Here is a 23,874-nt window from a genome sequence, read left to right on the forward strand (position 1 = left end):
CACACACACACACACACACACACACACACACACACACACACACACTGAAAAGGCAATGTACTGAAAAGGTAAAAATTCTTCTTTAGGGAAATAGCCTACAACCTCTCACGGGTAACATCAACAACAAAATCTGCCTGCAATCTGTCCTCAAGCACACATAAGAATAAAAGTAGGCTCCTGAAATGAACTTATTTACAAAACAGAAATACTCACAGATGTAGAAAACAAACCTACTGTTACCAGGGGGGAGAAGAGGAGAGGGATAAACTGGGAGATTGGGACCTACATACACACATATTATAAAACAGATAACTAATAAGGACCTACTGTATAGCCCAGGGAACTCTATTCAGTACTCTGTAATGGCCTATATGGGAAAAGAAATTGAAAACTGATTCACTTTGCTGTACACTTGAAACTAACACAACACTGTAAATCAACTATATGTCAATAAAAGATAAAAATAAAGGGGCTTCTCTGGTGGTCCAGCAGTTAAGAATCCCGCCTGCCACACAAGGGACACGGGTTTGAGTCCTGGTCCGGGAAGATCCCACATGCGCAGGGCAGTTAAGCCTATGCACCACAACTACTGAAGCCCAAGCGCCTCGAGCCTGTGCTCTGCAACAGAAGCAGCCACAGCAATGGAAGCCCAAGCCCACAACCAGAGCAGCTCCCGACTCTCCACAACTACAGAATGCCCACTTGTAGCAATGAAGACCCAGCACAGCCATAAATAAAATTTTTAAAAAATAAAATGAAAGTAGGCTTTGGGAGAAAGTGCTGTCTCCCTTATACAGCTGACATTCAAAGGACTTAAATACTGAATTGCAATATTGTCTCTCATCAGACATTCTATGTCCTGGAGCAGGTGTTTTGTAAACATCACATGATGTTCTGTAAAGGTATCAGCAGCTAGCATATGGTATGAAAATACTTTGCCATCTGATTATTGCTTGTAAATGATATTTAAGATGTGTCCATTCACAACTATACAACATTTGAAACTCCAGACAAATGAAATCTACACACTTATCACACTACTGTCCCAACCACAAAGGCTAATTAATTTCTATAAACAAAAATGTAATCCAATTCACTAAGTAAAAGCCAAGCATATTACTTCTTAAGACATTAATTATAATGGATTTTGGACACTGTTTCATCAGCCTACTTTTTTTGTTGTTTTCACAATTTTATTTTGTATTCTTCTTATAATATCCTATTCAAAACTTAGGTCACTAACTCAACTAATTTTTCAGGAACCTATTTAACTACAATGACAAAAGTACTATGGAAATGCAATTAAGGAAACACCATGTTACATAACTATATTTAGACAAGGACAGTTCCACCCATTGTTTACTATCAAGGATGAATAAGGATGTTCTCTACTCTTTAGTTCCGTAGGCTAGGTCACAATTTACAATATCCTGGAGGAACTATATTACAATACTTCAAAATAAAATGATGTGAAATTAAACTGGAATAGTCTCATATGAAAACTCACAATAAATAATGGTTTACTTATCTGTACAACTCTAAAATGCAATACAATTCCTAATAAAACACAAAATGAGATTAATAACACATAACAATATCATAACATAACAATAATAACACCTCACAATATCACTATAAAAGTATAACCTAAATGTGTCCTAAATTGTAGCAGTGGGATCACCAGCTCAAGTTTTACTCTATAAATATAGACCTCTCTTTTCAGAATGGCACACTATCTTTACAACTATATAATCGTGGTTTTCCTGCTCTCAAGACACAAATTTATAACAACAAAAAAGTATATGCATTTCAGATGTACACAAATGCATAAAATAATATCCCCATTTCTCTAATCCTGACAGATCCCTAGAAGGCGTATTTTTTCCCAGCTGTACAGACTATGGCCAAATGCCCTGAACTTGCAGCTCTCAGCTCATTTTCTGGATGAAGGTTCAAAATGGTTCAAGGCCCTTTTGCAGGGATGGGTTATAATACTTGCCAGTGTGTTGACCTCTACTGAAGTGTATCGTGTAGCCCCATGTGTGGGCCCAGACTAGCCCACCTCAAGTACTATAGTAGAAAGTCACAGGTGTGAAATAAGTCCACGGTGTGGACCACTGAGTCTGTCAGATTACCGAAGTTAAATTTTACCTAAGCTCAAATCTCCATCACTTCTTGTATGACCTGGAACAAGTTACTGCTCTGAATCACATTTCTTTATATTTTTCTTTTAAGAAAGGAAATAAAGGAGAAGGACAACACTGTGACAATGCATGTAAAGAGCTTATTATCAGCACATGCCTGGCTCATGCTAGCACTTGATAAGTTTGAACTAATTACTTAAAAGGTCATTTTTTAGCTTGAGGAAAAGGCAGATATATTAATTTACTGGACACTACACCTAGGATGAGCTGAGTGAATTGATTCCCTTCTTAAATATAAATTACATGCCTGGACTTTACAAGCCAATGCTCTCTGTGTTGAAGTTAACACCCGAAACCTACTTCCAGCAATGAGTCTTGGTACTCATTGGTATTTCCTCAGCTTATCTATGTGTGGAGGCAAGGTAACTTTTATTTAAATATTTATCCTTGGCAGTCTCCTCCATTTTCATACCCTCCATGATAAAGCATGCCTGATAAAAATATGGCTCTGTGATTAACCAACAACACAAAAAATATATGTACTCAAAGAATTTGTCAGGAAGCACAAACCCAAACCTCACTGCTGATAAATTAATAAAAAAGCTCCATGGAGAAACAAAATACTTATGAAAGGTAACCTGAAAACCGTGTCATCCCCATCTATACACCTAGATAATGTAAAACAGATCCTTAAATTAAATCAGTCTCAGGAGCTGAGTGCTTAGTCCACATTTTTTTTGCCAGGACCAGAACTGTTTTTATTGAATTATGTTTTGATCTTATGTCATTAACCTACACAATGAAGCAATGAGGAATTTTACTAAAAAACAAAGTAAAACACAACACAGCCCTCTGAAATGCATGCTACTTAAGGATGTAGTTAAGGGGTTTCTCAGAACAAGGAATCTTTGGGAATCCAAAGCAGAAGTTGGGTCTTGTCTTATGGTCAGTGAACCATGTAACTGATTACATTTCTTTCTGAACTGGCTACTAAAAAGCAGTCAAATATGGGGCCCTCTAACAAATACTTAAGTCTTCAGTCCAAGTACTTTGTGTACAGATTTCAATTCTGTTTCCACCTTCATTTTCCTCCCACAGTCCTGAATTCATCACCTTTTTCTGTTTCCAACAGTTAGTTGTACATATCTTTGCAAGTCATTATGAATCCTTTTGGGAACAAGGTGTGATATAAGCAAATGATATGCCCCACTTAAAAAAAAAACAACAGTAGAGCACAAGAAGATATTTTCTTGCACTAATAAACATTTATGAGCTCAATTTCTAGAGGCATTATCTTTCTTGAGCTCCCAAAGAACAAAACCAAGTGTTGTAACCAACGTTATATTTAAAATTAGGAAAGTCTAACAACAGAGGAACTATCAAAATAGGACACTTTCATTATGTATTTTTAACTGGGGTACACACAGAAATTTGCAAATATATCCCCTGTAAAAATCCCCCAAAAGTCATTTTTAAAATACAGATGAAATCACCACAAATGCAGGTATATTTGCGTATTTACTCCGAATGGAAACTGAACCAACTAGCTTCAAAAATGATTTATAAAATTTCTATCCAGCTCCTTTGGGTTGCCCTCTGCCTAGCACAGGGGATGCTGCCAACCATTCTGTACTGTGAAACAGCATGGAATTTAGAGCCATAAATGCTCTTGCTGCATTCATGCTTCAGGGATTTCAGAAATCTCATTGCTGTCATTTGAAGAAAACAAAAAGCTTAAGACTCTGTTAGTGGGTAAAATTTTACTCTATCATGCACTCATACTTAACATTCTGATCATAACTTCTAACTATAAATTTATCTAATTAATTGATTATAATTATAGTCCTTCACCCACCTAGTGACCATAAACAAGTAAGCTATGCTACCAGAGATATAAAAAAAATGTTTTACTACATAATAAAAATTACACTTCCTATCCCACCGATAGTAACTTCAGCAACAACAGGAATCTCATGGGGTAACTTGAAAGCAGCACCATAAAGTACAGCATTTTCTTAAGGCATGTTAGGAGCTTTATCCAAATAACAAACAGATAAAATAAGAGCTACATAATAGTATGTGGGAAAAAGATGAGTCAACTATTATTGTTTTTCCTAAGTGTTTACTCAACAACAGTTTAGATTATTTCAAGGCATTTCAGTCAAACAAACAATATACATGTTTCCACAATTCTTTAGGACAAAAATGAACATTTAACATGACTTTCAAATGCCTGGCCTCTGTTGTGAAACTTTTTTTTAGGGTCAGTGCTGGGTTAAGAAGCCACTTAATAGCATTTCTACTCTAAGTCACAGAACAGACAAGTATGTTACACAGACATCTCCAATATTTTAGGCATGGGTCATCTCTGCTGGAGATGTCTACTTTGCAACCAATATAAACACATGTGCCAAAAGTGAAACTTGCATTGTCAAGACAGAAATTCTGTTTCTAGCCAAAGACTGACAAAAGTAAATAAAAACAAGATCTTAGTCCTTCTATTTGTAGCTATCTAAATAAATACTGATTAATTTTTTTTCACTGAAAATCAACATCAGAAATCCATGATGTCTCAAGTCCTCCAGGAACACTCGGTGAATGCCTGACTTGGATTGAGATGCAAGAGATAAAAGCAGAATTCCTGTTTATAGAAGTGTACAAATAAGCAAGGTCAGACACACTCAAACAATTAGTAAATGAACAGACAATTCCATTCAAACACTCAAAACACAAGCTAGCCCAGAATCAAGCACGATCCTGATCAGCCTGTTAAGACTGACATAAAAATTCCATGTTAACCAGGCAAATAAAATAACCCACCTCAAAATCCTTCCCTGGTTCTGTCACCGTCAGAGAAAAGGCCCAAGAAATTCCTGCATCTCTGCCCCTCTCTCTGCATTTTTTTCCCTTTTAAAAAACCACCTCCTGGGGAGTTAGTCTCCTCTCCTCCTTTAGCTGCCCCACCCCCACATTCCCACGACCCCTAAAATTCTCACCCCACCTTGTCAGTCTGAATAGTACTCATTCTTCAGGACATTTCCAAAAATATTCCCAGGTACCTCCCTCCACACCCTGCAGTCCCTCGGGGCACCTGGGGTATGGTCCCCACCCCACCCCGCCCCTACTCTTAGCTCACTCTGCTCACCACACTGTATCTCTGCTGTCCCCCTCTCCTGAAGTAGCTAACTTCTAGAGAGAAGAAAATGATTGCTTGGGAGGTCCATAAATGTTCAAATCCTGAATACTTCTTAATCTTCCACCTAAGAACCAGTAACTCTTAAAATTATCGTTATTTATCATTAAATGGATTAAATCAAAATCTTCGGGGATCTCTGGAAAGCTTTCTTGGTACAACTATTTTAATTAGTAACTTTAATAGACTTTTTGGGGTTTGCTTTGCCGTTTTAGATTCACAGAAAAAAAAAAAAAAGTACAACTATTTTTACACACAAAACACAAAACTCTCCAGATCCAAAAAATTACTTCCCAGGTGATGCTGTAAACTCATCCTGACAAATGTTCCTGACACCTAATCAATCTCACGGCAAGGCGAGGCCCAGCGCCCACTGACACATTTCTCAACCACAGGGCTTGGTCACTGGCGCTGAGACATCACCAGCAGGCTCTGACCTACTCTCTTCCCCCCTGCCAACTAAACTTCCGTGATGGGCATCTCCTCCCAGACAGTTCAGAAGCAGGGACTTCTCCTAAAGACCCAGGCCCACAACTTCGCCCTCAACCACCGGGCCAAAGTTAGGACCAGTCTTCAGTCCCCGTGCTAGTAGCATTCTCCCAGCTCCGGGACCTTTCCCTCCGGGACCTTTCCAATACCGACGAGGCTCCCTGAAGTACCTGGCGCCCCTGACAGGCCGGGCTGCGACGGGATCCCCCAGGCGCCCAGGGCACGACCCACCCGGCCACCACCACAGGTGTCCCTCGGCACTCCGGCGACTGGACAGTGAGGAGGGAGCCGGCCGGAGGGCAGCCATCCCGCGAGGAGTGGACGGTGGCAGAACGCGGCCAAGAAACCAGACGCGCGTCTGCCCGTCGGAGTTGGGCCGGGCCGCAAAGAACTTGGCGACGAGCGCCCGAAACGGACAGTCCGAGCACGGCAGAGGATGAAGGGGGCCGACGACTACCTGGGACCGGCCAGGGCCCCGCCGCCGACCCCGCGGCTGAGACGGAGGGCGGCAGAAGACACCGGAGCTAGATGGCCCCAGCCGGGTGGACAGTCCAGACCAATGACCCAGCACCCCAACGCAGGGACGGCGCCGCCGCCACGCCGCCCCGAGCCAAGAACCGCGCCGCCCTCGCCCCCAACCCGTCTGCCCCGTACCTCGCCTCCGGCTCCACCGACGTCAGGTCAGCCGCTCTCCGCACGTCGCTAGAGGAGGTGGCCGGTACTTGTCCACAACCCGCCCTCACGCCGGCCCTCCCTCTCGCAGCCCCGCCCCCGGCGCCGCGAACGCACGCACGCACGCACGCCTGCACGTCACTTCCGGGGCGTGGGCGCTAACCGAAAGGATGCGGGTTTCCGTAGGAATCCGCCCTGGGTGGAGAGGGCCTGAAAGCCTGCAGCCGCAAAGCCTAAAGGCGCGGGGATGGAGATGGCTTCGACCCTGATCCCGGGGCGCTGATCTGGAGCGTTCGGGAGCCGGCGGAGAAGCCGGTGTTTCCTTGTCTTTTTCTAGGAGTAGGCGGAGGACGACGCTGCCCGTCTGACATGGCTCCTCCCATTCTTAGCTTGGAATGGGAGGCGGCGGCTGCCAAGGCTCTCGGAGAGCAGTGTTTGGGCCGGTAGATGGTTCCAGACCGCAGGAAGTGAGGCTGCCTGAGAAACTCATGAATCCCACAGCTTCACCCGGATCTTAGGATTTTTCAAGTTCTTGAGTAAAAAGACCTTAACGAGAGTGGTTGATATAGAAAACAGTTTTACAGCCGAGCGTAACTGAGTTCCAGGAGTTAAAAAGTTAGCCAGTGTCTCGCTATCAGTGGTCGAGTCATAAATGGAATCCAGTTCTCCGTGATTCCCATTTCAGGAATGTTGGAGACAGCAGCTGCCTTGTATTCTGGATGCCATCTATGGCACAAAGTGCAGCCACGATTGGGAAAAAAAAGAAAAGAGGGAAAGAAAAAAGAGAAAATGCAATACGGTGTCTGGGAGGGAGATCTGGATTAGAATCCCAGGTTTGCTAAATACTGCCTCAGTGATCTCGGACAGGTTGCCTAATTTCTCAGTCTTTGCTCATTATTTATAAAACGGAGATTGGTTCTTCCTCAGATTACTCCTAAATGCTGGAGGGTAGTAGAATATGCCACCCCAAAATATGCTTCTTTGGCATAAGGATTATTCTGAGAAAGAGACACAGAAGCCCTGAAAACAAACTAGAAGTTAACCTTTCTTAAGGGAAACGTACATTTATGAAGGAAATGGCCATTTATAAAAGTGTCTCCCTCTCTGTACCTAGCAGAGGACAACTCTAATACATTACTGGAGACTCATCAATGGAGACTGGCTTAAACTGTTTAACAGACTTTTAAGCCTGTTTTTCTTCCCCTGCTGCTGCTGCTGCTAAGTCGCTTCAGTCGTGTCCGACTCTGTGCGACCCCATAGACTGCAGCCCACCAGGCTCCCCCATCCCTGGGATTCTCCAGGCAAGAACACTGGAGTGGGTTGCCATTTCCTTCTCCAATGCATGAAAGTGAAAAGTGAAAGTGAAGTCGCTCAGTCGTGCCCGACTCTAGCGACCCCATGGACTGCAGCCTACCAGGCTCCTCCGTCCATGGGATTTTCCAGGCAAAAGTACTGGAGTGGGGTGCCATCGCCTTCTCCGTTTCTTCCCCTAGTCACCTCCATAAGTGGTCTCCACCCTCCCCTCGCGCCCCCCCCCCCCCAACATCTTTCCTCTTTTGTCTTTACTGGACAATATTTAGGTTGGCATTCTAAGCCCTTTCCCTGGTTAACTCCTGTGTACATGTGAAGGATACATGTTAATAAATTTCTGTTTTTCTCTTGTCACTTTTATTTTATAAGGATTTCAACCAACAACTCAGAAAAGCAGAGAGAAAATTATTTTCCCTCCCCTACCACACCTAAAGTGTGCTCTGCTGAGGATAGCAGACTATTTAAAATTTAAAAAAGTACCTATGCTGAGAAGCTTACATTCTAGGGGAGAGGTGCAGGGGCTATTAATAAATCATTTACAATAGTACATAGGATAGTGGTCATTGCTATGGAGGAAAATTTTAGGGTGAACAAGAAAGCCCTGGCTGAGCAAGTGACTAGAGCAAAGGGTGAGGGAGCTAGCTATACCATTGGGTTGGCCAAAAAGTTCATTTAGGTTGTAACATCATACAGAAAAACCTGAACAAACTTTTTGGCTAACTCAGTACTATGCAAGTATTTGGGCAAGCATGTTTTAGGCACAGGGAACAGCAAGTGCAAAGGCCCTCCTGACACCAACTTGAGTAGCTGTAGCAGAGTGAATTGAAAGGAGGAAGGAGAAGAGATCAAATGGTAATGGGCAAAACAAGTAAGGGGCTAACCCCAAAGTCAGTGTGGGAGGGGACTAGCAAAAAGGACACTAGAAGGTCTAACTCGTTGAGGCCATTAATGGAACAAACTAGCACAAAACTCAGAACAGGCAATGGCAACCCACTCCAGTACTCTCGCCTGGAAGATCCCATGGATGGAGGAGCCTGGTGGGCTGCAGTCCATGGGGTCGCTAAGAGTCGGACACGACTTCACTTTCACTTTTCACTTTCATGCATTGGAGAAGGAAATGGCAACCCACTCCAGTGTTCTTGCCTGGAGAATCCCAGGGACGGGGGAGCCTGGTGGGCTGCAGTCTATGGGGTCGCACAGAGCCAGACACGAATGAAGTGACTTAGCAGCAGCAGCACAAAACTACCACATTCCGCCCTGGGAGAAGGGATGGTGGTGGTGGTGACTATTGGAAAAGGCAACAAAGGTATAGTTAACTGAGGAAGCAATGTTTTAGCTCTTGAGTTGGATGACAGGTACATGGATATTCATTGCTTTATTCTTTATTTCAATGTATGCTTTGTTTTTGCCTGTGTGTGTGTGTGTGTGTGTGTGTGTGTGTGTGTGTTAGTCGCTCAGTTGTGTCCCACTCTTTGTGACCCCATGGACTGTACAGCCCACCAGGCTCTTCTGTCCATGGGATTTTACAGGCAAGGATGCTGGAGTGGGTTGCCATTTCCTTCTCCAGGGGATCTTCCCGACCCAGGGATTGAAACTGGGTCTCTTGCATTGCAGGCAGATGCTTTACTATCTGAGCTACTAGGGAAGCCCTGTTTTTGTATACTAACTTATAAAAATCAGTCCCATTGGGAAAACTGAAAAGAGGGTAAGAGTAAATCCTGGAGTGGGTCAAAAGGAAAAGAGCCAGCAAAGAAGAAGAAGAAAAAAAAAGCAACAAGAAGAAAACTAGAAAAGAGGAGTAACGTGGAGGCTAAGAGGAGAGAGAAAGCCAAGGGACTGATCAGTCAAATTCTGCAGAAAGGTTAGATAAGATGAATCTACCCAAGAGAAATGAAAACATATTAATAGAAGTGGTTAAAGTACGCATCCTTGCCTTGTTTCCAGCCTCAGTGGAAAAACTCAGTCTTTCACCATGGTCTGATGTGGGTTTTTCATACATGGCCTTTATCATGCTGAGAAGTTTCTTGCTATTCCTAGTTTACTGGGTGTTTCTTATCATCAAAGTATATTAATTTTTAATGTAATTTTTATTGTAAAATAGACATAATGTGAATGAAGTTGGACTCCTACATAACATGTATATAAAAAATTAACTCAAAATGGATCAAAGACCTAAATGTAAGAAAATTTAGAAGGAAACACAGGGGATAAAAGCTTCATTACACTGGATTTGGCGATAATTTCTTAGATATACACCAAAGGCACAGGTAATAAAAGAAAAAATAGACATATTAGCACAAAATTTAAAACTTTTGTGCATCCAAGGTAACAGTCAATATAATAGACTATAAAGTCAACTCACAGAATAGGAAAAAGGTTTTGCAAATCCCTACCTGTGATAAGGGATTGTTATCCAGAATATATAGAGTACTCCTAAGATTCAACAACAAACCAATTTACATGATATGTCTTTCGATTTATTTATGCCTTCATTCTTTCATCAATGGTTTTGCCATTTTCAGTCTTTCGCCTCCTTAAATTAATTCCTAAGTATTTTATTCTTTTTGATGTTATTTTAAATGGAATTCTTTCCCTACTTTCCCCTTTGTTCAGTATTAGAAATGCAATTGATTTCAGTGTATTGATTTTGTACTACTATTTTTGCTTGATTCATCTATTGGTTCTAACAGATTTGTGTGTGTGTGTGTGTGTGTGTGTGTGTGTGTGCATGTGTGTGGAGTCCTTAGGGTTTTCTACTGTAAGATCACATCATCTTCAAAGACTCCTTCCTTTCCAGTTTGGATGCCTTTTCTTTCTGTCGCCTAGTTGCTCTAACTAGAACTTCCAATACTATTGAATAGAACTGGCAAAAACAGGCATCCTTAATCTAGTTTCTTATTTTAGCAGATAAGCTTTTAACCTTTCATCATTATGTATAGTGTTAGCTATGTGGTTTTTATATATGGCTTTCTTATATTTATATTCCTAGTTTTTTGAGTGTTTTTATTATGAAAGGGTATTGAATTGTGTCGCAAGCTTTTTCTGTATCAAATGAGAAGCCTGGGTAGTTTTTTCAGTATCAGTTCAGTTTAGTCACTCAGTTGTGTCCGACTCTGTGACCCCCTTGGACTGCAGCACGCCAGGCTTCCCTGTCCATCGCCAACTTCCGGAGCTTGCTCAAACTCATGTCCATCGAGTCAGTGATGCCATCGAGTCAGTGATTCAATATAGTGAATACCATTTGATCAATTTTTATATGTTGAACCATCCTTGTATATTCCAGGAATATAGTTTACTTGATCACAGTATGTAACTTTTTTTATATGCTGCTGAATTCGCTAGTATTTTGTTGAGAATTATTATATTAGTGTTCTTAAGGAATATTGGTCTGTATAGTTTCCTTGTATTGTCTTTATCTGACTCAGTATTAGGGCAATGCTGGCTTCACTGAATAAGTTAGAAAGCATTCTCTCCACTTTCAATTTTTTTTTTTTTTTAAAGACTTTAAGAAGGACTGATATTAGTTCTTCTTTAAACTTTTGGTAGAATTCACTAGCAAAGCCATAAAGTCTAGGGCTTCTATTTGTTGGGAGGGTTTTGACTATGGATTCAATCTCCTTACTAGTTACAAATATTTTCAGATTTTCTATTTCTTTGTGATTCAGAGTTGGTAGGATTTATGTTTCTAGGAATTAGTTCATTTAGTTATTCAATTTGTTCGTGCACAAATATTCACAGAATTCTCATAAATTTTTTCATTTATGTAAATAGTAATGACCCCTGTTCTGATTTTAGCAAATTGAGTTTTCTCTTTTTTGTAATCAATCTAGCTCACGACTTGTTAATTTTGATCTTAAAGAAAAAAAACTTTTGGTTTTGTTGATTTTCTATATTCTCTTGTTATCCTATTCTCCATTCCACTTATTGCTACTCTATACATTGTGTCTTCTGCTAGCTTTGGCTCAATTTGCTCCTCATTTTTATAGTTCCTTTAAGGTGTTTGGGGGCTTCCCTGGTGGCTCAGATGGTAAAGAATCCGCCTGCAATGTGGGAGACCTAGGTTTGATACCTGCGTAGGGAAGATCCCCTGGAGAAGAGAACAGCTGCCCACTCCAGTATTCTGGCCTCCAGAATTCCATGGAAGGGGAGCCTGGCAGCTACAGTCCATGGAGTTGCAAAGAGTTGGACATGACTGAGCAAATTTAACTTAAGGTGTATTTGAGATCTTTTTTTTTTTATATATAATTTTATTTATTTTTGGCTGTGCTGGGTCTTCCTTGCTGCATGGGCTTTTCTGTAGCTGTGGGGAGTTTCTAATGTCCTTATCTCATAACCTTTTTAAATGTAAAATCTATTCTTTTTAATAATATAACCACCTCAATTCTCCTTTGGTTACTGTTTTCATGGAATATATTTTTCCATCCTTTTACTTCCAATCTCTTTGTGTCTTTAAGGTAAGTTTCTTATAGACAGCAGATAGATGGAACTTTTTAGGAAATACATTCTGCCAATCTTTGGCTTTAAAGTGGAAAGTTTAATCTACTTAAATTTGAAGTAATTGCTGCTAAATAATGACTTACATCTGCCATTTTGCTACTGGTTTTCTAAATCTATTATGTTTTATCCCCTCCATCTTTCATTACTGCATTTTTTGGGTATTTAAATGTTTTTCTGTAGTCTACTATTTTCATTTTCTGTAAATTTTTAGTTATTTTCTTCATGGTTACTTTTGTGATTACAATTAACATTTTGAACTTGTAACAACTTAGTTTGAATAATACCAACTTTATTGAAAATAGTATGTACTGTGCTTCCAAAACAACTATGTCCTTCTCATTTTATCCTGTTATTGTCAGATTTCATCTCTATAAATTGTTTGCCTATCAGCACAGGTTTATAATTAGTGTTTTATGCATATGACTTTAAAATCAAATAGAGAAGTTGTTGTTTAGTCGCTAAGTCATGTCTGTCTCTTTTGGAAACCTATGGCCTGCAGCCCACCAGGCTCCTCTGTCCCTGGAATTTCCCAGGCAAGAATACTGGAGTGGGTTGCCATTTCCTTCTCCAGGGGATCTTCTCCGAATCTCCTGCATTGGCAGGTGGATTCTTTGCCACTGAGCCACCAGGGAAGCCCATAAAAGAAAAGAGAGGAGTTATAAACGTTTAGTACAATGACATTGACCTTTACATTTACCTAGGTTTTCATCTTTATTGGTATTGTTTACTTCCTCATATGACTTCTAGTGTCCTTTTTTCTTCGGTTTGAAGAAGTCCTTCTAGCATTTCTTATAGAGCAGGTCTACTAGTGACCAATCCCCTTCTCTCCATGCTTTCAAGATTCTTCTTTGGCTTGCTACACTTTGATTATAATGTTTTCTGTGGGTCTCTTTGAATTAATCTTACATGGAGTTTTTTGAGTTTCTAGAATTTGTAGATTTGTCCAATTTTCTTTATCATTTGTGCTCTTTCTCTCCCTTTTTTCCTGAAGAACTTAAGACTAAGTTGCAAACACCTACATATTTCAGTGTGTGTTTCCTAAGAATAATCTCTGAGAAAAACCAAAGCAAAATTATCAAAATCAAGAAAATTAACATTGATAAAATCCTCTAATTTAATCTATAATCCTTATTTATCAATTGTGCCAAAAATGTCTCTTATAGCTATTGTTTCCCTGGTCCCAAGTCTAACCCAGGATCACTTAATTGTCATGTGTCTTAGGTAGTCTTTAATCTGGAATGGTTCTTCCATTTAAATTTGTCTTCCATAATCTTGACATTTTTGTAAAGTATAAGTGAAGTGAAAGTCGCTCAGTTGTAGCCAACTCTCTGCGACCCCATGGACTATACAGTCCATGGAATTCTCCAGGCCAGAATACTAGAATGGGTAGCCTTTCCCTTCTCCAGGGGATCTTCCCAACCCAGGGATCAAACCCAGGTCTCCCGCATTGCAGGAGGATTATTTTACCAGCTGAGCCATTAAGGGAAGCCCAAAAGTATAAGATGGTCATTCTAAAACATGTCCTTCACTTTGGGTTTCTCTGATTTTTTTTCTCATGATTAGATTCATGCTGTTCATTTTTTTTTGGGGGGGGTGCAGAAGAATCACAAAATGTTGTGTTCCTCTGCAGACACTAAGACAGGTGATGTACATGATGTCTGTTTGTTCCATTTTGGCTAACGACATTGATTAATGATGAAAGTGGAGTCCTTCAGGTGTTTCCACTGTAAAGTCACTATTTTTACTTTATAATTATTTAGTAATTTATAGGAAAATACTTTGAGACTATGTAAAGATGCTATTTTTCTTAAAAACTTATTTTAGAGTCCACTGATGATTGATGATGATTCAGTTCTAATTATGTTGACAAAATGGAGTTTTTTTAATGGGGGTTTTCTAATGTCATCATTCTTTCTATAGTAGCTGACATTTTATGCTAATTAAGAACTTTCCTTTCTATCTCTTTTATGCCATTACTTATTCAATTCATTTGTGTCAATATGAATTCATGGATTCTTATTTTATTCAATGGGTTATAACCCATGGGTATAATTATTTATTTAAAAAATTTATTTATTTGGCTGCACCGGGTCTTAGCTGTGACGTGCAAGACCTTCTGTCTTCATCACTGCACGTGGGTTCTTTAATTGCAGCATGCAAACTCTCAGTTGTGGCCTGTGGGATCTAGTAATAAATAGTTCCCTGAGCAGGGCTCGAACCTGGGACCCCTCTACTGGGAGTGTGGAGTCTTAACCACTCAACCACCAGGGAAATCCCTATAATGATTTAGTTAGGTGTTCAAACTGTTCCATTTCAAATTTTAATAATGTGTGCCTAAGACAAGAATTTTGACTTAACACTGAGCCATTATTTTCTACAATAATTATATAGTTCCCTGTGCTATACAGTAGGACCTTGTTGTTTATCCATTCTAAATTTAGTCGTTTGCATCTACAAAGCCTAAATTCCCAGTCCATCTCTCTCCCTCCCCGACTCCTACCCCCAGCAACCACAAGTCTGATCTCTGTGTCTGTGAGTCTGCTTCTGTTCTGTAAATAGGTTCATTTGTACCATACTTTAGATTCCACGTATAAGTGAGACACTGCAGGGGGAGAGATGTTTCCTTTCTGGTTCTGGTATGCTTGCTCACAGCTCATATAGCTTCTCCAGCACCCAGCTCCTGCCATACAAGTTGGTCTGCAGTCACAAAGAGCTTTCCCCAGCACCTCCAGGGGTAGTTTTGTAGTAGAGAGCCTCTGGCAAGACACACCCTAAGGAACAGATTTTTCCAGCACCTCAGAGGGTAGATTTCCAGCAAGTTTCACCAGCACGGCACCCCCATGACTTCTCTGTCATTCAATGAACCTGGCCATGCCTTGTCCAAAAAGGTCTGGATATCAGCTCTTGGGGGAGGGGGTATTCATCCTTAGACCCTCTATCTCAGTCTTAGTGGCTGCTTCTTGGCTATTCCTATATTCTTTATAGTTATCCCTACTCTTTATTAGCCAATCCTTCATTCCTCCAATCATAATTAGTAACTATTTATATTCAAGATATAAATTATTCAAATTACTGTGTAGTTTTTTTTTTTCTCCTGACTGATACAAATGACTCCAAATTCAATTCAGGGACGGAGACCTTATAGATTGATATGTCAGATGTAAGGTCCAAGAAGTCTTTGTTATTTTCCATTTTGAATGGGTGGGACATGAAGGCACATGGATGGCAAAGAGGTGAGCAGGAGTTCAGCTTCCTCCCCTGGCATGCCCATCAGCCGTTGTAAGAAAACATTGTCCCTTTTCGTGTCCACTCTGGGGAGCTCTGGGTTTTGGCTGGCCTCTGCTGCACAAGTGGCTCAGTGGTAAAGAACCCGCCTGCCAATGCAAGAGAGACATGAGTTCAATCCCTGGGTCACGAAGATCCCCTGGAGAAGGGCATGGTAACCCGCTCCAGTATTCTTGCCTGGAGAGTCCCATGCACATAGGAGCCTGGCGGGCTACAACTGAGCAAAGCAACTAAGCACTGCTGCACGTGGGTACCTGCCTGCAGTTTGCAGTGGCTTCTCTCAGCTGCAACCAGAGCCGGATTCCTCTGCTGGCCTCTTGGGGTCTTGTACATGTAACAGAGCCTCTTCTGAAGCCAAAGTGTTTGAAAAACTGGACCCGCCCTCATTGTGCAAACCAAGTTGCCAGTTTCACCTTGACCGATCCAGACTGCTGCAGATACTCCCTGTAGGGGTTCTTTCACAGGGTGCCTCTGGACCTTGAATCTGTTTATTACAGTGCAACTCTCATACCTGGAAGGATCGCCGGCCTCAACCAACTCCAGCATCAGGAAGATGTAGGGACTAGGGCCAGAGGCTACCAGGCTGGTGCCTCCTTGTGACCCCACCGAGGCACTGGAGTGTCTTGGGGGTGCAGGCCCAGGACAGGAGAAAAGAGGTACAGGGCTTTCAGCAATGGGCATTCTGGGTCCTCAGTGAAGGATCAGGTGAACCCGCTTCCTAAAAAGATAGAATGGTCAAGGGAGGAAGTTGAGGGTCGTGAACAAATGGTCAGTACTGCATAAAAACCCCAGAAATCCAGGGGCACAGGTGAGTATGCCTACCGGGACAGAGACCAGGTGAGGGTAACTGCAGAGGGACCTCCAGGGGGGCCCATCCCCCTTTAACTTCAAGTCTGGGTGGAAGTTCAGCTGCATGTCTCAGGGAAGGGTCTGCTTGATTTAGCATGGCAACACCAAACATACCACATTTTAAGCAGAAAACAACACATTTGCTGGCAGCCTGGAGGGCGAAGGAGGGATGAGAATACATCTCTAAATAAGAAAGGCACGACACCCAGGTTCTAGTTCTTGACTTTAATGCTAGGTGAGGGTACCGAGGCTCTGTGGATCAAAGCACTCACAGACAGGAAAATGAAGGAACACAGGCAGCATTATACGGTATACACAAACCCAACACTACAGAAGGAAGAAGACGGACCTATGACCTCCCACACCCAGAGGCAGCTGCCTGCTCCTCTCGGTCTCCGTTCCCATCTCCCCGACCCCTCAGCCAGCCCACCCTTCCCCCAGTTAACATATATGTATACACGTATGATTCTTCCAAATTCCAAAAAGTGCCTCTCCCACCCCTGCTCCCACAACTCTGGCTTCTGATGAATAAACCCTCCCTTGTAATAAGCATCATGAGGCAGGCACCACCTTCTTGAAAGAGCCACGGCAAAATGGGACCTGAGAGAGCTTAATCACTTACAGTACAATCAAGTACGGACAGAAGGTGTGCAGAAGGAAGATGTCTGAAATCCCAACTGGGATCAAAACGCTGGGTGTGAGTGGTTTCTGTTCTGTTGTTGTTATCTGTCTTAACCATTAGAGGATCCAGCTGAGACCAAGATGACACCCTGAGGCTCACCCAACGCTGTGGCTTGCGGTTGTCAATTTCCCAGTCCTCCAATGAGTGACCCAGAACAGGAAGATGACACCACCTGAGCAGCCAGAGGCACAAGACTCCAGACAGCTCCCAGAATGTCCCAAATCCCGGGGAGAAAGACAGAAAATTGCAGAGCACAGTTGACTGCCTTCCACATGATGAGCACTGGACAGCCTGATGAGCTTACCAGAAGATGAATTAGGATGGTGACGATCCCTTTGTTTCTTCGATTTAGAGCATTACCCAAAGAACTCCCCCCACTTGGGATGGTGGGATGGGTCTCGCTGTGTTGTTGTGTCTCTCTCGTTGTGTTTCAGTCTTTGCAAACTGAGTTGCCGTTAAGTTTTTCATTCTTACTAAATTGCAGCCAGCATTGCACCATGCAGTCCTATCTCCTAAAACCTGCACCGTCCCAACCACTGAGCAGAGCTCCTGGGAGAAAAGGTGCCCAAAGTCAAACATAAGGGAAGCTTCAAAGGCAAGTCCTTTGATTTGACCAACTGATGTTATGCACAAGAATTCCATGAACGTGGACTTCCTTTCACTCTGGGAAGCAGTTGTCCTGTGGAACCCTTCTTCCTGACCCAGCCCTTCATATGCTCTGGGCCTGGCCACTGACAGTTGAAAAGGGAACCCAACTGGGAGAGGTCACTTCCTCAGAGATGACCTTTATTTGAAGGCCATTGCCACATACCCCCACGTCCAAGAGCACTTTGCAGCCTGGCCTTGGTTCCTCATAAAAGGATGGCCCAACGTGGTCATCAAATTCTCTTACTCCATGTGGAAAGAGCTCTAAGCTGGCTGCTGGTGTCTCTGCCCAGCCTGGTCTACCGGCCTGCAGCCTTGTCTCCCCACAGAGGCACAGAGCACACCACCACAAGGAAATCTCGGGGAGCAAAGAAACAGGGGTGTTTCCAGCAAGAGGCACAGGGCCAGTGTTCTTACTCAGCACCCTTGGAGCCCCTGGCAAGTCTTAAGGGCCCGATTTTGAGCAAACCTGCATTTGCGTGAACCAGTCGCTCCCTGTCTTTAGTGTGTGGACTCTAAATAACTGAGTGCTGTGATGCTCTGCGCTGAGGAGGGAGAGAGAAGGGGCCGAGGTGGGATTACTGAAAGCTCTGGGCTTCACTGTCTGCTCTGTCCTCACACCAGCTCCCTCCTCAAGAGTCTGCCTCACTGTCTGTCTGAAAACAATTTTTACAGTTCAAGCTACTGGCCAGTCTGGGCAACTTAAATCAGAGACTTTCCTGTGAGAACAAGGTAAGGGCCGTGCTACTGGGGTCCAAACAGGGATGTCAGCTCCAGAAAAGTGACAATCCATTTGTAGATGAGAACAAGAAGAGGATGCGTTATCTCGGAACCTGAAGCACTGACTGGACCATCCCCTCAGATGTTGGCCTGGACGCCTGCTCCACGCACACAAGAATACAATGTACGAGTGGGAGCCCATGCCCTGGAATCTTCTCACACAGGGGCCAAGGGGTCACTTCCCCGTGAGGGAATTCAGCCAAGGTCTGGCCTGCTTCTCCTCAGCTCCCGCCCCCTCCTCACCAGTCTCCTCCTGGAAGAATGAGACCGATGAGGCTCATAGGAAAAAAATCTTATAAGAGCACTCGGGAGCAGTTAAGTTCAATTGCGACTGCAGGGAGCACCCCTACACGTGGTGTGGGAATGCCCTGCTCCAAAGACTAGGGCCGCAGAGTATGTCCTGGGGCCACAGACCCACCCCTGACTGGTGGCCCAGGCTGCAGACGTAGCAAGAAGGAAACACAGTGGAGCAGAAGCTGCTGGATCTTTTTCTCTCCAAACTGGCTTCCTGCTTGTCATCCCTCAGCTCCAGGGACAGCTGCGCCTCTCCCCCAGCCCTTTCTTCCCTTCCCCAAGACAGACACTCTCCTGGAAGGAGAACACTGACGGGAAAAAGCAACAGGGGTTCCCCGTCCAGGGAGGTTCACCGTAAACTGGATCCTAACACATGGAATAGCGGCCAAGCAGGGATTCTGAGCCTCTAGAAAGGATGTTACATCTCAAAGAAGATCTAGGCATCCTGCCTGCTTGACTGACTTCAGAAGGAGTCCCTGAAATGTATACTCCAGCCCCGGGAGGCAATCACCCTTCAAGCAAGGCAGGTTGTGGAAAGGAGGAGAAGCCCAGGCCCTGAGGCAGGGCTGTAAACATTGTGCTTTTCTAAGGCCAATCTGGTGCATGGCTTTGGCAACTAGGGTAACATCTCCAAAAGGTGGTGAAGAGTATGTCTTGGAGGAAAAGACTCTTTCCACATCCTAAAATGAAGCGTGGGGCTGTCGCTGGGGGAAGAAGGAAACAAGATGCTCCCTCTTCAGCCAGGGGCTGTGGGGGGGCCCGCGGGCAAAGTCCCCCCACCGTGTTCTAGGTTCATACTGAGACACTGCGCACAAGAGTGGAAGAGTGGTTACGCCTACATCAGCTTGGCAACGTGGCTCTAAAAGGGCACAAACTCTCTTGCAAGGTCAAGAAAATGACAAAACCTCTCTGGACTTGCCGGTCAAGCCCTCGCTAACTGGACCCCATCAGCCTCGGGCAGAGACCACCGTGCCTTGAGGTCCCCCGGGGGCCACCAGCCTCGAGTCTGGCCCCGAGGTATAGCCGGGGAGACCAGGGCTGCCCCTCCATCCCCCTGGAGCCGAGCCTCGGGACCCGTCCTCACATCAGGAGGTGCTGGGGCAGCCAGGAGCCCCTCCAGGGACCTCGCTCCCAGAGCCACCAAGGGGACCGGCTACCCTCCCTGACGGGACTCTGCTCCCGCCAGCGCTACTCACCACCACGTGATCTTGAACTCATAGATGGGGCGCTTGCAGTAGTAGTGGTTGATGAGGTGCTTGTCGCACACCCCGATGCACTGGTGGTCCACGGTGAGGCCCTGGGCCGACAGGTCCGTGACCAGGCAGTGCAGCAGGTCGTAAACATCAGCCACGGCCTCCCAGGGCCCGAAAGACACGTCCACTTCGCAGTGGTGCTCAAAGAGCTGCCCGTCACTCTCGCTCCGCTCGAAGCGCAGCGAGTTGAGCAGCGGGCACTCGTAGGGGGTGATGGGCATCTCCTCCTTGAAGACACAGACCTTGAGCTTGGCAAAGCGGGCCTTCCGCTGGACAGCGCGCAACCGGGCAATCTCCACGATCCGCTCCAAGTGGTCTACGGGGGGTGAACACAGAGCCCATCACTGGACGAGGCTGGGAGATGGGGTAGGGAGCAGAGAGAGACCACCCAGTGATGTCTGGAGGGAAGAGACAGACCCCCAGGGAGGGCACTCTGTGGGCCCATGAGGGGCACAAACTTCACCAGGGATAGTGGGCGGTTCTGCAGGGCCAAAGGAAACCAATGGGACAGGATGAGGGTCTCTTTCTGAAATACAATTGGATGACGCTGCAGGCAAGGTGGGCCCTATTTCACCTGAGTCTCCCCCTGTGACTGAGAGGATGGCAGGAAGGGAAGCGGGACTCGCTCCCATCCCAAGTATGACAGGTGTGTAGGAAGCCGTGACCCCCCCTCTCCTGGTGGAGACCCCGACACTGACCGATGCCTCGCAACCCTCCCTCCTCGCATCTTGACTGCCCCGGGTCGTGGCCCCCTCACCTTTGTAGTAGGGCATGAGCCCCAGGAATGCCTGGCGCACCTTTTCACCCTTCAGTGGCTGCATGTTCTCCAGCTGCTCCAGGAGGGGCCCGATGGCGTAGTACTGGGCCTCCTTGTACACGGCCCGCACGCGCTCCCGGGGTGGCAGGTCCCCCGAGCGCAGGAAGTTCAGCACATCGCTGAGCAGGAAGGAAAGAGGGCGGGTGAGGGGGAGCTGATGGACTCAGACAGGGCCTCCCAGAGGTTAGAGCACAGGCTCTGGACCCAGGTGGCCCACTGTGTAACCTCAGGTAAGAGAATTTAATCTCTCTGTGCCTTGATTTTCTGCTCCGTAAAATGGGGGAGAAAGTCAGAAAACTACCCCATCATGTTATAAGGGGATTAAATAAGTTAACATATAAAAAGTGCTTAGAAAATACCTAGCACAATGACTTCCAGTGGTTAAGACTCCATGCTCCCAATGCAGGGGCCATGGGTTCAATTCCTGGTCGGGGAAGTAAGATTCCACATGCCACATGGTGTGGCCAAGAAAGAAAGACATCTGGCACAGTTAGCCCTCATAAGTGTTAGTGGTTGTTATCAGTACTATTATTAATATAATTATTAAGGACATATAGGAAAAATGAAAATATATGATATTTAACCTCTTTATATATTTTAATTGGGTATAGTTAATATCACCTATGAATATACCCATAACCACCACCACCTACATCAAGATACAGAACATTCCCATCTCCTTAAAGTTTCCTTGGGCCTCTTCCCAGCCAATCACTAGAGAGGCAAACTCTTCCCAGCCAATCACTAGAGAGGCAAACAGTCTAACTTCTATCAACAAAGAGTACTTTTGCCTCTTCTTGAAATTCATGTAAGTGGAATCATACAGTATGTCCTCTTTGTGCCTGGCTCCTTCCCTTCAACTTAGTGTTTTTGAGATTGATTTCCTATGTTGTATGCAGCAGGATTTCCCTTCCTTTGCTGTTTTTCTTTCTTTTATTGCTAAGTATCACACTGTTATATGGGTGTGCTATAGACTATTTACCCATTCTCCTACTGATGGACATTTTAGTTGTTTCTGGTTTGGGGTCTCTTAAGAGTAGAGCTGTGATAAATATTCTCTGTAAACTTTTTGTGGACTTGGGGACCAATCCCTCTTAAGTGAATGTCAGCAGGAGAACTTTTTGGTCATAAATGCCTGTTTGACAAAGTGGTTGTAGCACTTCATTCCCACTAGCCACGTGGACGAGTTCTGCACCCCCACCCACCCCTACCATCAGTATTATGCTATACACAGAAGATGACTGCCTAGCCCTGACACCTGAACTGGTTTTGGGAGTGAATAAAAATGACACACTGTATTTTCTTAAAATAAAAATTCAGCTATTTTAGTTCTCTCTTTAGATTCTGCAGTGCTAAGAGTCATTGGACCTATCGCTGGCAGGTGTGGAAGGGCTCTTCCGTGAGGGTGTATGAGTAAACCCCAACATCAAGCTGTTACCTCAATAGTTTAGTTTATGACCATGATGCAACACCAGCCAGAACTCACTAAGCAATAATCTGTCAGCCACTATTCAGGTGTTATCCCATATAATCCCTTCAATGACACGGTGTAAGTGCTCTCTTGCATCCATTTTATAAATGAGGAAAAACTGGGCCTCAGAGAGCTTAAGGAACCCTCTTACTAAAGGAGCCATGGCTAGCCGGAGGCCCAGATGCAGACACAGGTGACTTCAAGCTCACACCAACAATGGTCCAGACTTTAGTCCAAAGAGCTATGTACTGAGCCCAACTGGAAACCAGCCTAAGGGGAGGCCCAGGCAGCCTTCACAGTGGGTGCTGGGGGCACGTGTGCTCACCCATGGAGAAAAGCCCTAAACTCTTTTATCTGAATCTTTCCACAACTTCACAGGCTGCTGGTGAACCACAGGCCACTGGAGTCCAATAGCCTGAGGATGAATGCCACAATATCCTGTTTTCTGCCACACCCTTGCCTGGCCCTGCCACTCTCCAGCTGTGGCCACCTGAGCATGGGCACAGCAGCCCAGGGCCAAACCTAGTGCCCCCTCCCCATCACCCCTTCCAAAATTAGTCCTTTAGGCTCGAGGGCAAACCTCAGTGAGCTCTGAAAAACATAACCCCGGGGCCAGGTCCAGAGAGGAGTATTGTGGAAGATGCCAGCTGGGGCCAGCACTTTCCTCCCCCAAACAGCCTGCAAACAAAAATCTTTTTATAGCTCTGCAGAGAGATGTGACACTTTGTTTTCTCAGCATTGGAGGCAGCTGACAGCCCAATGGGGAAATCCAGATGCTTCAAAGCAAATTATTTGACCAGAGGCTCCTTTCTGAGGATGAAAAATGACCCTCCTCCCGGTGTGGGCAAGCCTACTTGGAGGCTGGCACAGAGATGTAACAGTGGAGGGTTTCCTTTTGTTCAAGGTCAAGGACCACGCTAGTTCTCCAGTCATCTCCAAAGTTAGATGGATGGGGCAAAGAGCTTCAGCCATATACTCAAAGGACCTGGCCAAAGGTCACACCAAGACTCTATTTAATCCACATGACAGGCCTGCAAAGCAGCTATAATTATTTCTCATTTCACAAACAAGGAAACGGAAACACAGAGTCTTTAACTTGTGTGTAAAGTTGTCAGAAGTTATTTCTGGGAAAGACTTTTTTTTTGAGATTATGTCTTCCCATGTTTTACTGTTAAAATGACAGTAACAACTGATTTTTTTTTTAAGACTTGGCAATACTATAGGATGGCAACCCTATGTTGGTCCTCCTCTTACCTGTTTTATTTTTATTTATTTATTTATCACTGCACTGTGAAGCTTGTGGGATCTTTAGTTCCCTAACCAGGGACTGAATGCAGGCCCTTGCCAGGGAGAGCATGGAGTCCTAACCACTAAACCACCAGGGAACTCCCTGTTTGTTTAACTATTCAAAGAAGTCTGGGAACCACCGCCACACACCATGTTCCTCCCTAATGGTGATGCTGACGCTGGTGGAATTCCACTTTCCAGTCTT

The 23,874-nt window shown here is 44.4% G+C and overlaps 1 protein-coding gene across 9 annotated transcripts in view; it reads right to left on the bottom strand.

Annotated features, from left to right (window-relative positions):
- Positions 1–23,874, bottom strand: part of RABGEF1 (RAB guanine nucleotide exchange factor 1) — a 72,088-nt gene that overhangs the window by 43,746 nt on the left and 4,468 nt on the right. For 4 of the 9 annotated variants that reach the window (XM_025275265.3, XM_025275266.3, XR_003106494.2 and 1 more), the window contains exons 3-4: positions 20,852–21,030; positions 20,038–20,410 (exon numbers count right to left, since the gene is read on the bottom strand). In XM_025275265.3, coding sequence (XP_025131050.1) covers positions 20,038–20,410; positions 20,852–21,030 — 552 coding nt within the window. Of the gene's footprint in view, positions 1–6,480; positions 6,632–13,065; positions 16,310–16,413; positions 16,592–20,037; positions 20,411–20,851; positions 21,031–23,874 lie in introns of those variants that run through there. The other 5 variants (XR_003106498.3, XR_003106497.3, XM_006070332.4 and 2 more) reach the window with 5 other exon arrangements.

Source organism: Bubalus bubalis, chromosome 24, assembly GCF_019923935.1.
Source record: "Bubalus bubalis isolate 160015118507 breed Murrah chromosome 24, NDDB_SH_1, whole genome shotgun sequence".
In the NCBI taxonomy this organism is placed as follows: domain Eukaryota; kingdom Metazoa; phylum Chordata; class Mammalia; order Artiodactyla; family Bovidae; genus Bubalus; species Bubalus bubalis.